Source organism: Temnothorax curvispinosus, unplaced genomic scaffold (genome assembly GCF_003070985.1).
Source record: "Temnothorax curvispinosus isolate PA1 unplaced genomic scaffold, ASM307098v1 QBEX01017951.1, whole genome shotgun sequence".
In the NCBI taxonomy this organism is placed as follows: domain Eukaryota; kingdom Metazoa; phylum Arthropoda; class Insecta; order Hymenoptera; family Formicidae; genus Temnothorax; species Temnothorax curvispinosus.
Window position 1 is genome coordinate 1 of NW_020227731.1, and position 16472 is coordinate 16472.

The 16472-nt window shown below is 42.5% G+C and overlaps 3 protein-coding genes across 8 annotated transcripts; 1 reads left to right on the forward strand and 2 right to left on the reverse strand.

The window, feature by feature from the left end:
• Positions 1–1386: 1386 nt before the first annotated feature.
• Positions 1387–4464, reverse strand: LOC112467992 (mitochondrial fission process protein 1). Of its 2 annotated transcripts, none has more exons than XM_025036975.1 (4): positions 3664–4208; positions 3334–3461; positions 2932–3264; positions 1387–2144 (listed from the first exon to the last, which is right to left on the reverse strand). In XM_025036975.1, exons 1-3 carry the CDS (start codon positions 3716–3718, stop codon positions 2950–2952), a joined length of 498 nt encoding a protein of 165 aa, XP_024892743.1. In that variant the 5' UTR covers positions 3719–4208; the 3' UTR covers positions 1387–2144; positions 2932–2949. The 2 variants fall into 2 exon arrangements, with proteins under 2 accessions (XP_024892743.1, XP_024892742.1); XM_025036974.1 differs by lacking the exon at positions 1387–2144 and adding an exon at positions 4382–4464 and having other exon boundaries at positions 2362–3264; positions 3664–3819.
• A 176-nt stretch (positions 4465–4640) lies between these two features.
• On the forward strand, positions 4641–6641 carry LOC112467991 (N-acetylglucosaminyl-phosphatidylinositol de-N-acetylase). The gene is made up of 5 exons (XM_025036973.1): positions 4641–4976; positions 5096–5177; positions 5650–5846; positions 5920–6050; positions 6145–6641. Exons 1-5 carry the CDS (start codon positions 4661–4663, stop codon positions 6283–6285), a joined length of 867 nt encoding a protein of 288 aa, XP_024892741.1. The 5' UTR covers positions 4641–4660; the 3' UTR covers positions 6286–6641.
• On the reverse strand, positions 6612–16007 carry LOC112467990 (serine/threonine-protein kinase PLK4). 5 transcript variants are annotated; one of them, XM_025036969.1, is made up of 13 exons: positions 15748–15840; positions 15552–15647; positions 15018–15231; positions 14826–14938; positions 14645–14737; positions 14288–14569; positions 13634–14155; positions 13221–13526; positions 12384–12662; positions 12135–12320; positions 11776–12009; positions 10600–11499; positions 10294–10473 (listed from the first exon to the last, which is right to left on the reverse strand). In XM_025036969.1, exons 1-11 carry the CDS (start codon positions 15838–15840, stop codon positions 11836–11838), a joined length of 2358 nt encoding a protein of 785 aa, XP_024892737.1. In that variant the 3' UTR covers positions 10294–10473; positions 10600–11499; positions 11776–11835. The 5 variants fall into 5 exon arrangements, with proteins under 5 accessions (XP_024892738.1, XP_024892740.1, XP_024892737.1 ...); XM_025036967.1 differs by having other exon boundaries at positions 10600–11162; positions 11327–12009; XM_025036968.1 differs by having other exon boundaries at positions 10600–12009; positions 15748–16007.
• Positions 16008–16472: the final 465 nt, after the last annotated feature.

Here is a 16472-nt window from a genome sequence, read left to right on the forward strand (position 1 = left end):
CGAGTCATGGGGTTAATCGGACCGTGTTTGCCGATCTAACGCGCCGCGACGTCGCCCAACCTCGGTGCCTCGGTGTAGTCGGTGTGAACCCATTCCACATCGCGAGTCGCGACCGGCGACGTTCGAGAGATACGTGGGCAACTTCACTCCGCTTATCGCGGCGACACACGGCGCGAGTCAATTCGATATCTAATATCTAATCTAATATCTATCTAGAGACAAGCCGGACTATTCGAAAGTGTACGATATTCAGTATCGTGAGATGTATCGCTTTAACCGACTTTAACGGCACAAATTCACCGAGATAAAGATATTTTATTAATAAATTTCGCTACATCCCCCTCCCCCGTATCGTTTTTCGCTATCCTTTGCAGCTTGCGTTCCGGCGATTCGCGTATTATTTCGCGCTTTCGAAATAAAAAAGAAATTACGACCGCGGCACGTCCGAGTCGAAGCGTTAAAAAAGCAATTAAATGTCGCGATGAGACGATAATGCGCGACTTTCCGTTCCATTCGACTGTCCCCCGGCCGTTCCTCTCGTCCTCCCGATTCTAATCCCGAGTCCAAGTCCAAAGTGGACGAATCGCGCGGTAATTCCAGCTTCGGAAACATTTTCGAAGACAACGATTGATCGCCAATAATCTCTAATCGTGACGGATGAGACGAGGAGAATAATCGCATTTCGCATTTTGTCGACACCGGCGATTCGTACTCCGAAAAATAACGCGACATGCGCCGTTGCCCGGCCCGCTCGGAGGTCCGCGTGCGAATGGTAGCGCGGCGACCTTGCGTGGGCGCGACGCGCGCGGCCGAAATCAAACGAGCGTTGTTGACGTCAACCTCGAGTTCCAGGAAAAGCCGTAAAAAACCTAACAGAAAATATCCGACAATATATTTCAAAATCAATTCGGTCGCTCGAGCGAGAAAACGGCGGCACGTATCGTTCGTTGTATTGACAAGCGTGAAACGTGATCACTTTCTATTACATATGTATTTGTTACAATTAGCGATTTTATCCCTAATATCGTTAATTGCGAAGTTGTGCGGAATTTTATCGTTGGTCCGCTATCATCAATGCCAATGCCTCGAAAATGTTCAAGCATGTGTTATCGTAACTTATTCATTCGGAATAAGAAACGAAAGGATAGAGAAGATACATTTATTATCGTTTTATCGATATTTAAAGCGATATTTGATTGTTTCGATATTTAAGATAATATTTAATTGTTTAAACGCTTCAAACATTTCGCTTGTTTGATCGTCATTTTTCCGCTATTTTCTTTTCATTCGCAAAACAGAAATATAAATACGTTATATAATAATATATAAATATATTAAACAGTATTGCAATATTACAGTATGACGAGAACGTAAACGTTTTTAAGAATGCCGCGTCGTCGGAGATTTACGAAAGATTCGCCGGCAGATTTCTAATCGCTAATTAATTCGATATATTAATTCTTTTTTAAAAAGGGCCGACGTCGATCTTTTTGTCAAAATAAAAACAGGAATTCGAAGGCACTCCGGAACGAGAATCACGCGAATAAAAGTGATTTCGAAGTATTGCTACTAAAATATCGCGGATACAAGAAGATGCGAAAAGGGATCTAAGAGATTGCCACAGAGCCAATTCCGTCGATTTCGCGCGTTAGAAATTCTATTTCGCGAAATGGATACGTCCCAATGTATATCTTGCGTCATTTATTCCTTGCGGAAAAATTCATCACGTTATCTGACGATCGAAAATTACGCTCGCGGGAAAACGCTTAGTCGGTGCCATTGATGTCTTAATGCGAAACTCGCTCGAATCGCGCACATTAAGAAATGTATATCGATTACAATCGCGTTTATCGTGAGCGCGGGACCTCAGATTCGGCCGCGATAGCAAGGGGAAATTGTGTGGTACGGCCAGATAATGATCTCGTAATCGGCGCTGCTTGCGGTATAATTATAACGCCGCCGCGCGATGCGGTAGCATTTTTTGCGCGATGCATTTTCATGAAACGGGTGTTACCCTACATCGCGCCGTTATTAACCGCCGCACCGTGGAAACCGTCGGAGAACCTTTCGCCGTGCATAACTTGCGAAACCATTCCTACTTTGCGGCACTGTCTGAATTCCTCTAATATCGCGATGATAAATTTCTGGAAAAAAAATAATAATGATAAAATAAAAACAAGACGTCATTTCCTTTTCGAATTCATTTTGAGTAAGAAATACACAAAAGTGGATTATCGTATTATTTTCTACTTAATATAATAACGGGAGAAAAATAAGAAAGATATTAGTTATAGAAAATATTAAATCGAAAACATAACGATGCGTTAAAGCGAAGATGATTACGAGATAGGGAACGGGGAATTAAATCAATAACTTTATTCAACAGCTTAACAATTGCGGCAAAGCCAGCTAAAAATCTTAATGCACATATAGCTGTGTAATATGTACATTATAACAAAAATATTTTACATTTTTGCAATTAACAATAAAATATTCTAAGTGCATTCTGTTGTACTATCTTATATCTGGCAGTAATACTGTGTACCGTTTTTCTAGACCAGGAGAGATCGTGTAAATATGTTTATCTGAAACGCGATTTGCAGATACTGAGTTTAGCTTAACTTAATTTAAATTCATCTTAAGTTATTCTTTCATAGAGTTTATTTCGTATTTCATTATCCTTATCTGTATATCACATCACAAAGAATTTTAATTTACATTTTGATGATTTTAAGGAAACTTTCAGGCATCAATTTGATCATTAAATCGTCCTTAGATAGAGATCATAAAAAAATATATTATATTCTTCCACCAGTATTAATATAAGATCTTTGAGTTGCTTTGTGTACAAAATTGAATAAATTCTCCAATATATTATATAGCTCGCTTAAGCACGACCTCTCTCAGGTTACATACTATATAATTAACTACCTGTACGAACAACTATCGTTATTCGTGTTTCACACCGCATAGAGGCTCCTTTGGATGGTATCCCGTCCATTTCCTGTAACTAACATCCATCGCTCTTTCCACGGCGTGGTCTATGGGATGTATTATGAAAGGAATGGACACCAAACCAATAAGCGTAGTGATCCAAGGCTTCTTCCAAGCTGCTCTTGCACTCTTTCTTTGAGCAAACTGAACTGCCGCGCAAATCCTATTTATGGTAAAGCCGGGAATTATCACCGACGCGAACGACTGCCATATCAAGGTATCTGACGTGGACAACAGGACGTTTTTGGTTCTCTGTGGCGTGGTGTCCGCCTGTAATAATAGAAGCTGTTAAAATGTCCGATAATTATCCCCGTTAAAATTTGACCATTCCCACAGTACCTGGTAGACCTTCGCACCTTTGTGCACCGTGTCTGCGAGAACATATCCGCTTGACAACGCATAACTGAACCACACGACGGATTTTGGTACCAGGCTCCTAAACGCTTCTCCAACCTCGTTCGCATAACCTAAAAAAAAAAAACAGAATTTACACCTTGTTGGCCTATGTACAAAAGAATCTTCTTGAAACGCCGATTTGCTTTACTGTTTTTTATTAATTATTTATAAATCAAGTATGACTTGTACGTCGTGCAGAATCGTGAAACACAAAACGAGAGAAGGATGACAGAAAATTTCGATAACAGTACTTAAAAATATTCTTGCCATTACCTAAATATCTCACATACGTGTCTCGGTACAGGTCCACCTCCTCCTGATCGTTCATCGTCCCGGAATTCTCGATTTTCCGACTACCTCTCGCGCGGTGACATAACCTGCGGCAGGCTTTTGGCACTTCGCGGCGTTCAGTGCCAAGGGAATTTTCGGCTATCAACGATAAAATGTCTATAAAATCTCTCCTCTCTTCCTATTCTTATCTAAGTATTTAGAATTTATTCGAGGGAAAACTTGGGGTAGAAATATCGTTGCAAAAACAGATCACGTCGATCACGAAAAACACAACGCTGAACGCAGCGTCGCAGCCGCGGAGCTTTCGAGAGTAATCGAGAGGTCGATAAGCTCGCGCGCTCGTAGTTCGATATACCTGTCGATTCGTATTGATTTTTTGAAACTTTAAAGTTTTATCTATTTTCCTTTGACCTTCGCGCAACGCTTGAATCACGTAACGGGTCAATTACCCGCAATTATCTCGTTTCTTCTTAATTAACCTCTGATTGCGTCATGCTGACGACGTCAGCTGTAATTGCGATTACCTAATTTTTAAGAAATAATCTCTGACCGACTCCCGAGGCGATATAGGATATTATAGTAAAATGTAAATCTAGATATATTTCACATTTTTTAATAACGGGATTGAAATAATGTTTATATACGAAAATAATTATCTCATCTGGAAGTTAATATATTAAATTATGGTTTCACGTCTTACGTCTCGCACGTCCACCGTTTCCCTCTCCCCCTGAATATCTTCCTCTCTCGGTTCCTCCTGTCCCTGTCCTCCACAGTTCCTCCTGGCCGAAAACGGCGACTGCTCAGACGGTCCGCCAAATCGGCGCGACCTAACCTCAAACTCGGCCGCTGCGCGGCTCCGGGGAACGTCGCGTTCTCGCTCGCGGGCGATAACTCGCGCGTTATCGGCGACATGGCGGGCCCGCGATAGCTCGCGCGACAGGTCACGCGCCACGTCGTGCACGCGGGGATTCTCAGGATGATGGCCGACCTGGAGTACGTGCGGCTGTACCTCAGCCTGCAGCTCAACGAGGCGATCTCCTGGTGGTGCTTCTACATCCGCGAGATCTCGTGGCAGCTGCTGATCGCCCTGCTCGCGTACCTCTGCGTCTGTGTCTTCCTCTACGCGGTCCTCAAACGGGTGGGCCATGCCGCCTGGCAGCTGCCAGGCCCACCCGGTAGACTTCTCCTGGTCACCGCTCATCCGGACGACGAGGTGATGTTCTTCGGGCCGTTGGTCTACTGGCTGGCCCGCTCCAAGGCCAGCGAGATCTACCTCCTGTGCTTATCCATGGGTACATGTCACTAGCGGGCCTCTCCGTCGTCCCAGGATCGTGAGCGACGATCCGGGAATGAACCAGGCTAGACGTCACGTAAACGCTGTGTCTATTGATGTTTACCAGTATGCTTGCAGGTGGGGACAGAAAGAGGGTAGACGAGCTGTGGGCGTGTGCGAAGGTGCTGGGAATCCCGGAGGCTAACGTGACGATCATTATGTGAGTGTGCCTACGGGAAACGTCATTTACAAGCGCTCACATGTGCTCCAATTATTTACGTTTTTTTTTTTTTCGAGGAAATATCGTAGGATCGCTTTATTCTAACGGCATATTTAACACTAGATGTACTTGTCTAACTTTTGCAACATGAACAATTGGACACGGTTCTGCAATGCGGGACCAACTCCAAACTTCCTTCTTTGCCAGAGAAAATTTCGAAATGTTAGAAATAAGATTCGGCGCCGACGTTACGTCAAATGTAATTCCATGTGTTATATGCATTTTTAGAAAATTTCCCGTCCATGTGAAGTATTACTTTGCAATACAGAATTAAAAATATAAAAATGGTTCCTTATTCAGCCTTATTGCATAACTGCATCCAACTTCATTCAAGTGTTAAATATGCGGTGAGGAATATGATAAAATAGAAATAACTATCTCTTGTATAATAGTCGGATGAACAAATGTGCAGGAGCAGCGAGTTGCCGGACGATCAGGGCGTACAGTGGCCAACGGACACGGTTGCAGAGAGCATCTTGCAATACGTAGAAATGTATAAAATCAACGCCGTCGTTACGTTCGACAAACACGGAGTGAGCCGGCATAAAAATCATATCTCCTTGTATTTTGCAATCGCCGCGTTGTGCATAGAAAAAAAAGTACCTCCTTGTGAGTATCGTTCGCTCGATTGATATACAAATATAGCAGGTTCGTATGATATATAAGTCCGATCGTGTTCCAGATTGCAAGCTATATGTGTTAGAGTCCGTTAATATAATCAGGAAGTACATTCAACTCTTAGATTTGCCCGTCAGCCTACTCTCGGCCTCGTACTGGTATCTGGTGACGTACGAGCAGAAGCGAACGATCAAAGTAAATCGGAACATTCTGCCTCGTTATGGCGAGACAATTAATCATCGCGTTTAACGCGCAGACCTCTTTCTTAAACGTTATCTTTCCCTTGCAGAGTGCCATGGCCGCACACAAGTCTCAGTACGTCTGGTTTCGAAAGTTGTACATGATCTTTTCGCGATACACGTTCATCAACACCCTCCAAGAAGTCAGTGCCCTCGACCTGGAGCTGGACCTCCAGTTCGACGAGGACTGAACGTCACGCGACGAACGAAGGACTGTACAAAATGTGTAATTTAACTATCACTGTACATACTTTGTCTACCATGATAATGTAAATTACGTACCAAAGCTACGAAAACTATAGATAATTAATACGGAAACTTTGAAATATATGCAGAGACACACACTTTGTAAGAGGGAAATATTTTTTTATTCATTAATATAATAGAATATACATTGTAATTATACTTTCGAACGCGGCACGTAGTTTTTACAGTGCAATAAATCAAAGTTCTTTCCTTAAAAACAAACAATAACTGCGTGCCGTTTTATCCTTCTCTATTGTATACAACCTTTTGCAGCTGCATATAAATTCAAATTGCCATTTGATATGTGTGTCATTTTACTCATCAGGTGTGTATAATAAAGTAATCTAGAATTATCGTGGATAAAAAAATCGTATCTCTAATTTAAGTTGCGGGACGCGCAAGGTTTTTCATCCGGTAATCGCACTCATTACGAAAATCAGCGATCATCATCAAATCATTTGAGCAAGTAATAATATGTGGCGAGTCGAGCTCGCGATTGTACGTATATATATTTTTTTAAATTTGTGCCTCAACATTGACGTGTTACATAAGTCATAGATCTTTGTTTAGAGCAAAAATTCTTTACTTTGGCACAAGTAACGTGCATAGAGGAATTTATATAACTTTCGTTCCTTTCTCTAATATTCCTTTCTCTATTGATAGCGGAATTCTTTTACTATTCGGAAAAATATATTGTTCTTTTCACAACATTCGATATTATACATACATATATACGCAGAATCCACGAATATATATTCTTCTATATGCACGATGTTACGTTTTCTGTAACATTTTATCTCCGTGGAAAGCTGCTTAAAGTGAAAGATGAGCTTTTCGCTTATATAATTGCACAAACGACATGAATATTTCTTAGCAAGCACGCTGGGAAAATATTCAATGAAAATTTGATTAATAATCATCTTAACAATTGCTGTATACGCGGTCGTTGTTAGTTTGATCTTTGTATATCCTATGTAACAGTTGTCTTTTTTATTATTTCAAAGTAATTTTCCCAGCATGCTTTAAATGTCCGTAATGTAACGAAAATATATGCTTAGTAGCCTAGTATGTAAACACGTATAAAAAAAAGAAATCTCTTTCGTAAAAAAATCTCTCAGTACTGAAGACATAGTACGTGGTATGTATAGTCCGAGAATTAGCCCTAATACCGAAAGATTAGACCGGCAAATGATCTAAAGTCGTCAACACTCGCATAACACTATTACGCACAATACAGCGTGCGTGTGCGCGTACACTGAAGTGAAATAAAATACTTTCAAGTAAATACAAATCTCTGTGCGCGCTGGAATCTTGCGCATTTCGCACAAGGCTACATTTCAAATACTTTTCCTATGAATACGAAGCTCATGGAATGATATCGTCGTGAACGTTTTACGCTCTAGACCGAAACTCCGCGAATCGATCGCAAGAGATCTCTTTGATCGAGCGATTCGCGTTAAAGATGAAAGTTTTACGACAAACCGGCACGTGCCTCAATAAACATCTTTTTTACATAAAACGAAGTAGATGCTTACATACGATTACAGTCGCAGATAAAATGGACGGCATAGAGTTGGTTCCCGCAAGATCCTCGAATCAGTAAACTACCGTAGACGGCGACAGACACACCGCGATGAGCAGAATACCGAATTTAGGTACATAGAGAAGAGGAAGTGGTACCCGGAAGAGATTTCCAATCGGGCGCAAGGATGACCTACGTGGACAGTCAGGTGGACGATAGGCTCCTTACAAAGGGTTCATAGTGAAGATCTCGCGGGCCGTGTCCTAGAACCTGTCTTTGCCGCGATGAGAGCCGAGAGTACCCATTCCCGGCTGCGGGGAGTCCGGATCGGTCGCGTCCTGCAGGTACTGCAGCTCCTGCAGTTCCTGGAACTTCTCGTGATCTCGTATGTGCGCGTAGTTAGCGGACAAGCACATCAGGTAGTGTATCAAACTTAAAATCACGAGCATGCTCGCCACGGTCGCCAAGATGAACATCACCTCGGCCTTCTCCACAAAATCCTTGCAGAAGAGCTTGACCTCCTGGGGTCCGCACACTTGCATGTCCTGCACCCGTGTGTTATTTGGAAACATGAAGCCTGAAACGGCACGAATTTGCTTGCTCTTTATCAATTCTTAGTTTTTATATAACAAACGATTAACATAAATACTATATAATAAACTAGAATATAGATGGACTTAAATACAACGTCGTAGTTTCAGTCTATTTATATATCGACGTGTGAAAACTTACCGAATTGAGTGAAATCAATGCAGTCATCAAGAGACTGGACACGTGGATTGCTGCACAGGCCCCAGAATATGGTAAATACCAGCGTAGTAATAACCAGGAATGCAAATATCAAAAGCCAAACTATTTGCAGGATGTAGATGATAGTCATAAACTGGAAAATAAAGATGTATATATTAAGATAATTAAAATAGCTTGTAGTCGCACCGTGATTTTTCCATTAATGGGGAATAATAAAGGATTTTCCACTTTAAAAACTTACAACAGCACAGGAGATACGCCCACCCACTCGGGATCTCCACGCACGGTAGACTTTGTGCCTCGTAGCACCAGTTGCGAGACAACCGACGCACAAAATCATGAATCCTAAGGCTGCCATGCAAGCTCCGATCGACGCAAATACTAGCTGCACCGCTTCCAACCATCCAAGATGCAAATGGAACACCTGGATTAATTTTGTAACTTGAGATTTACAGAATCTTTACTTTGAAATCAAAAGCACCAAGTACTCTCACGCGTGATTTACCTGATCCATCATAAGAGCACACAACGTCGCACCTCGGTACATAGTTCCGCAGAAGATTCCGACTCCCAGACAACACATGATGGTTGCTATGAGAGTCGCATACGGCACCCTGGCCATGCATTCGTTGCACATGTTTCCTAAACAAGGAAATTCCTTTAATATTTGTCATTTTGTTATGGGACGCTATGTCCGTTTACATATTTAATTGAAGTTGTCACAATCAATATAAATATAACAGTGATAATATAGCATAGTGTGTCAAGTAAATTTTTCAAAGAGAGATATTAACCCCCCGTAAGATACGTAACTGTTGAAATAAATTACAACAGAATCTATTGTAACGAAGAGCAGAATTCAATTTTATCGCGTCTACATTTGTCACAGGGCAACTCGTACTGTTTATCGTCACATTCCAACAGCATTTTCAGACACTTACTACAAGTTCGTTCCTTCGAATTTAGTCCGTGTAGACTACGCTCGGAAAATCTGTCTAGGCTAGCGTTACTCCCAAAGTTGCCGCGCAGCGGCACGCTCTCTCTAGCCTGACGTAGTTTCTTCAACCTCGCCATTTTAAATATAATTGTAAGAGCAACAATAAACGATCCGACACTCCGACAGTAACAATAAAAACGAAGAACGCGTGGCCGCGAGAGCTGGGCGTTCGGCCAATGACTAAACCATACCACAGACGGATGACTAATCACTTATCTACAGTTCGGTCAGATAACGCGCGACATGTGTTTAACTATATTCGCTAATTATACGCTAGTCCATTCACAAACTCGGCAATGTAAACGTGCCGTTAACGCGCCACGACGTCTCCGACGGAAATAATTAGCGCGCGGCGTCTATTATTGTCCTCATCCAGAACTCCTTCACTTGCGTGCGAACGTCATCCGTCTCTTAATAACACTTAACAAGCTTTCTTCGCGCTCGTCCGTGCTGCGTCAATTATAATTCACATCGTATCAAAAATAGCTCGGTCTCGATCAGTTGATTAGCTCATTGTATCGAGCGCGTCGAACCTCGAGTAGCCCCAATGTTTACAACCGTATGGATACCGTTGTTATGGACGCTCGCACGACGGTCCTAAATCGGATCTGGGCATCGCACGATCATGTTAATTTACAGCAGAAGACCCGAAAAGTGAGATTCTCGTCGAGATCAGCGACTTACCCATGTTTGCAGTTTGCAGAGTCGCTCGCCTGAGGTTAATAATGCCCGGAGAAGGTGGGATGGGCAGCGCCCGTATACGCTTCGCAGGAATCCGCGATTACAGCAGCAGTTGCTCGTTAATTACCGCGGCGATCGCGCGTCCCACGGCCGCGACAGCGAAGGACATCCCACTCGCGATCGCTAGCCGTAAAAGAGAGAGAGAAGGATGAAACTGGCGAATCCGATGGACTCTCAATTCCACTAGCTACCCATCCACGCGAAGACTATTCAGAACTATTCGAGGAATTTTATGCTAATTATGCTTACAGGTTCTTGATCTCCACTTCACAGATACCACTGCGTTATAACTCGCTTGTTTACCATCTGTCAGAGCCACTCCGGGAGACTGCGCGTCGACGAGATGCAAGATCGACCACCCGCGAACGGTCCACACCGATGGATCTCTCGTCGCGCGCCGACGATCTTATCGATCTTATCACGCGCAATTACACGCGCGCGGGCACGTCGGAATTTCGGGGATCAGGGGGAACGACTTACACGGGGTATCTTCGGCCGGAGACTCAACATGGCGTCACGAACGCGTCGTCCGTTACTTTCTGTATGGTGAATGGGATCGTTGCTCCGGCGACGAATCGTAGGGCGTGCTGTAGTAAGCGCTCGGCGCTCGTCGGTCCCTTCAATGGAGCGGGGCTTGGCGGGAGGCGATGATGACCGGCTGTGACCCCGATTCGATCGGGGAGTCGCAAATAAACGCGCCGAGGCGACCAAAGGCGAGAATGCCCGTATTCTCTGACAATCCGATCCGACGAGTAGAATCTCAAAAGTCGTGATGAAGGGATTTTGCGGGAAGATGCGGGAATAGGAGGGATCTGCTGTAACAATTTTTATGAAAATTGGGAACTTGCATGTTCTCGTGGTTTACCTGATTTATTAGAAATTTGTTTCTCGTTGCTGCTCGGCGGGGCGAACCAGCGATCGTAATGATGATTTAAAAATATATCTTCTATATCGAGAAATGTAACAATAAATATACCTGCTTAGTTTATCACTTTGAGGAGTAGGAGATACCGGATTTCGCAGAATGTCCCTTCACGTATCGCAAACAATGGAAAAATTTTCAATTTTATTCCACTCTTATAAGAATTATTCTCAAATTTTCCATATATATATATAATATAGTATCAACAATTGCCTCTCGTCTTCTATCTATAAAAATAAATATCGATATTTGAAAAACACCCTATTCCCCTTGTTTTACTATTTAACGAGCTTTCTCTCTATTTTTTTTTGTTTCTTACAAATGAATATTAAAATAGCAATAGCAACTCGAACTGAGCGTATCAGATAAGATAAGAATATAATATATTTCTCTTTATTTTTCTCGTTATTATATATACTTAGGAAATAATCATAAAGCTATATTTAAATTTGTATAAGCTATCTATAAATCTATGCTAATTTATAAATCTATAGCAAGCTTACAGTCCATGGACGAGGGTGATTTCTTGTACTATACAAAATATTCTACATTTTCGTGCGGAACTACCGAATGCCTTGGTGCATCGGGTTTATGAAATATTTGATAACCGTCGGCAATTGCCGGAGCTTCTCTTGGACCGATATCTCCAAGTTCTGCTGATGATGCTTGTTAAATCGTATAGCGATGCCGTCCTTACTTTCGTACGTGATGTCGCCATGGTGACTTTGTGGACTTACCTGTGTAACAAACCACAATTGTCGATAAAATTTGAGTGACGTGTCGATTAGAAAACTATCGTGAATATTTTGTCGTTAAAGTTAAATCGATAATTAAATTAATAAACGATATTTAGGAAATTTACAGTTAAAGCGGTTCCGTCCCTGTAGTCAACCCTAATATCGCCAGATGACAATTTCGTAACAAAACCGATTCCCGGCACCGCCACCTTGGTCACATTATGGTGATTAGAATTATGCATGGAGTTCATCTTGCGCGACCTGGAAGTCGCCGTCGAGATGACGGAGCAGGAAGCGTCAAACGACGGCAACTGAAAGAGGTTCAACGTTAATTCAGCAAAGCGGAAAAATCAGGCATCCTGTCCGCTACTTACATTGGGGGAACCATTTGTGGTGTGGTGCGAGACATTTTCTTTCCCCTGAAAACAGGGAGAATCACTCAAAGCCGTGTGAGGCCGTCGTCCGATTATCGCGGGGAAGTAGGAATGCCCGGTAGCTGCCTCCAAAGATGCTAGGGTGGATTCCAGTAGCAAGCAACGCTGATAACATTCCGAGTAATGCTCGTAATAGGTCTCGAGATGCGACGGGTACGTACTCTCGACAAACGTACCGCTGTTATCGGTGATCTTCACAACACCATCCACTCGGACAACCTAGAATATGAAATATAAAAACTAAATATAAAATATACAAAGGGCAACGAGCCGTAACAGAATGACAGTGTTAATATATTCAGTGTAATAATACAAAAACGATTTCGTCTTCTCCGTCCGATGGAATTAAAGGAGTTCGCGCGTAATATTATGACTTTCGTTCTACTTCTATACGTTCGTTTTATGTAATAATGTTCTCGGGAATACTTTTCTCTTTGCATATATAATTTGAACACTGAGGATGGTTCGATATTAGAACAGAAACGTTTATAACTATTTTTGTATTATTACACTGAATATATTAACACTGTCATCCTGTTACGGCTCATTGCCCTTTATTTATTTATTTGATTTTAATCTTGTGAGCCTTATACATTATATAAAATATACAAATCTTAAATAAAATTTAAATATTAGATGTAATTTAATTAACAATGTATAAGAATCATGATATTAACTTTTGCAGCTTGAGATTATTTTATATCGTACACACAATCAGTTTTTATTTAATTTTATCACTGCATACATCACTACATAATGCATGAGAATCGACAGTACCTTTACTCCGTTGTAAAAGTGCACTTCGCAATCAGGTTGCGGACCGTTTTCCATGAACAGACACTTGGAGCGTTGAGTGTACAATGTCAATTTTGGAGTTTTTGCCTGAACCAGCTTCACGAAACGATAGGCGTACAGATACTTTCGATGGTGGCACGTCGGCAAATTCTCGTACGAATAAATACTATCGGCGCCTCGGTTAGGCAACGGTAGCGGTTGCGAGCCAATCTCCGTAGTCGTGTTCGGCTTGTAGAGAACGACTCGCAGGCCGTCACCTGATATTCTGCACACTTCGCTTATCTTTTCCTACGACATGAAAAATATTTGGTATTTTTACATTCTTGCATTTATTGTACAAATGTATATCTACCATTTTTTTTAAATAGAATAAAGCGATTCTCTTCTCTACGTACCGTGCCGTTTCTACGCTTGATAAACTCGATGCACACTTCCCCGTTATCCAGAATAGTGAGAATCGCGCCCTTCGTTCTGTGCCTGGTAGGTTGCAGTCTGTTAGAATTTAAGGGCGACACTTGTAACTTTGTGCTTTTCTCAGTTCCTTCCGCGCTACGGTTCTCCGGGATGTTTTCCTTCCTTGGCCTGTGCCTTTCCACCATCCTCGGTCTCTCAGAGTCGTTGTAGACGCCGTACTGTTCGCTTTGCGAGAATGCTTTATCGCGTGACATCGGAATGCTCATCAATGAGTCTTCCTTCAAGCGGTGATGGGCATATCTCGCACCGTGCAAATGCATTTTCATAATAGGCTCGGACAACGGCTCACTTCTCACACTGACCATAGGCATCATCGGTGTCGTGGAGATTCTCTCCTCCGATCGGGATCGCATTTTCGGCCGACCGTACGACGAAAGTGTCCTACCAAGCCCGGAATCCATCATGCCATCGGTAAACGCATTTTTGCTCGTACCGTTTCTTTCCTGGATAAACAAAACGTGAAACAAAACGCTGTATTATTCGTGAACTCGTCAATTCAATAATATTTTTTCCCCGTTATTAAAGACTTGTTCAAATTTACACCTGATATTATATCTTAAGTACGTGTCACTTACGTTGCGTAGCCTACTCTTTTCTATGCTCGTTATAAATGGGTGCTTATGAATGTCCCGCAAGGATATCCTTTCTTTCGGGTTCTTCTTCAGTAATTTATCTATCAGATCCCTTGCATTGTCAGACAGATGAAGCGGCATTTCATAGTCCGCCATGACCACTCGAGTTAGGGTGCTCTTAATCGCATCGGTTTCAAACGGTGGCCTGCCCACCAACAGAGTATACAACATACATCCCAAGCTCCATACATCCGCTTCCGGGCCGTGCGAAGATCTCGTGGCAACCTGAAGATTTTTGAAAATGTTACAATCCTGCGTGAGACATCGCGGTCCGTACGACAATTTTCAGGAAGCACTCACCTCGGGCGAGATATAATTTGGCGTGCCGCACATAGTCAAGTGCTTTTCGTCCGGCTTATTCAACTGCGTGGCCAGTCCGAAATCAGCTATTTTCTGCGAGCACAGAAATCAAGTTGGAATAAAAAAGAAACGAATTTTTTGCCTTATAACAAATGTTGCATATTTCTTTTTTTTTACGTACCACCTGCATATCTCTGGTCAAGAGTAGATTGGACAGCGACAGATCTCTGTGAAGTATTTGGTGGGAATGGAGATAAACCAAACCGTGCACCACTTGTTTGATTATATAGGCGGCTAAAACAGCAAAATTTTGTTACAATTGTAATTAAAAATTTTAAATGTATCCTTTCTCATGCATGTATAAATTATGTACCGTGTTCCTCGGATAGGGTTTTGGTGCCCTGCGCTTTGAGGTAGCGTTGAAGCTCTCCGTTGTGACATAATTCTAAAACCAGGTACACGTAATTTGCATCCTGAAAGCACGTGTATACCTCCAGGATAGCGGGATGTTTCAACCGTGAATGTATTCCTACTTCCTGCCTCACTCTATCTATCATCCCAGCAGCTTGCATCATTTTCTTGTCGATCTACAGGGACAAGTAGACATAAAGAGGACATGTAGATATAGATTGTCCCCTTTGAAGCAACGGCGGAAGAAGCCTCGCAATAAATTTTGTATTTGTATAACTCGCCGAGTACGGAGCAAGCCACTAGAGTGTTTGCGACCTCAAGAATTGACATTGGTCCAATTTCTTTTGCCCAATACCTCAAATCTTGCCGAGATCGGCTTTGCGTATGCATTTCGAAGTTCATATTTTAAAGGTAAATGTCTTGGAGCTCGACAATGCGACTGGAGCAACAGGCGTCAGTCCTCTAAACTCCAAGAAAAGATGGACAAGGAAATTACCATTTTGATCGCGACTTCCATGCCGCTGCGGAGACATCTCGCCCGATAGACGCTCCCGTACCCGCCTTTGCCCAGTAGATTCAACACTTCGTATTCCTGGAAAAAGACAGGCGCGTCAGCGTCACGGCGTCGGGCGTGTTGGCGCGTTGCCATGGAACGGCGACGGCGCAAACGGGCGCAAATTCAAAAAGCTAACCTCAATCTGCTCGCCGAAGCCGGCCGAGATCGCGGGCATGGGGCACCGCATCGCGCCGCGCTCGACCGGGCGCCGTCGGTCGTCGATGACCATCGGCACCGCGACAACGACCCTACCTTACGCGAAATTCGCCGGCGACGGCACTCGTGAACGAGATCTCTCTCGGGAAACCGTAAACGCCAACAACATGATACCGCCCGCCATATGCAGTATGCAAACTGTCGCGTCTCGCGTCTCGCGCTCGCGCATAACGAGCGACAGACGAGCGACGCGCAAGGGCGGCGCAAGCCGCAATGCGCATATCAAACAGTCCATCTGTTCTTTTTCGAAAATCTTCCTAGTGCACAGTGGTGCAATAAGTTAGAGCGAAACAGAATATACTTTAAAATAATAGATTTATTCCTTTTACTGCTTAATAGTAATTAAAATTAAAATAATTATTCTCTTCACTTCAATTTTTATGTATGTAATTGGATGATTATTGGATACTATTATACGTTAAAGTATTTTAATAATTTATTGTCTATGATCTTTTTGCCTAATTGTTTCATTTACTGTGACATTAAATCAAATATATTTTATTAGTTTTATATTAAAAATTGTGTTTTTTACTTAAGGTGGTTCGATGGCTACAACAAAATCCAGAGAATTTCATGAAATTTTAATATGTTGTTCTGCAATGCAAAATAGAATTATGTGAATTTTTTGGGAATTTTTCACCGTCC

Coding starts and splice junctions, on each gene's coding strand:
- LOC112467992 (XM_025036975.1), bottom strand. CDS start 3,718: ATGAACGATCAGGAGGAGGTGGACCTGTACCGAGACACGTATGTGAGA. Junction 3,462..3,663: donor CACGTATGTGAGATATTTAG/GTAATGGCAAGA, acceptor TTTTTTTTTTAG/GTTATGCGAACGAGGTTGGA. Junction 3,265..3,333: donor AAGGTGCGAAGGTCTACCAG/GTACTGTGGGAA, acceptor CTATTATTACAG/GCGGACACCACGCCACAGAG.
- LOC112467991 (XM_025036973.1), top strand. CDS start 4,661: ATGATGGCCGACCTGGAGTACGTGCGGCTGTACCTCAGCCTGCAGCTC. Junction 4,977..5,095: donor CCTCCTGTGCTTATCCATGG/GTACATGTCACT, acceptor GTATGCTTGCAG/GTGGGGACAGAAAGAGGGTA. Junction 5,178..5,649: donor GCTAACGTGACGATCATTAT/GTGAGTGTGCCT, acceptor ACAAATGTGCAG/GAGCAGCGAGTTGCCGGACG.
- LOC112467990 (XM_025036968.1), bottom strand. CDS start 15,840: ATGGTCATCGACGACCGACGGCGCCCGGTCGAGCGCGGCGCGATGCGG. Junction 15,232..15,551: donor TGGAAGTCGCGATCAAAATG/GTAATTTCCTTG, acceptor TTGTCCCTGTAG/ATCGACAAGAAAATGATGCA. Junction 13,527..13,633: donor TCAAGCGTAGAAACGGCACG/GTACGTAGAGAA, acceptor TTCATGTCGTAG/GAAAAGATAAGCGAAGTGTG.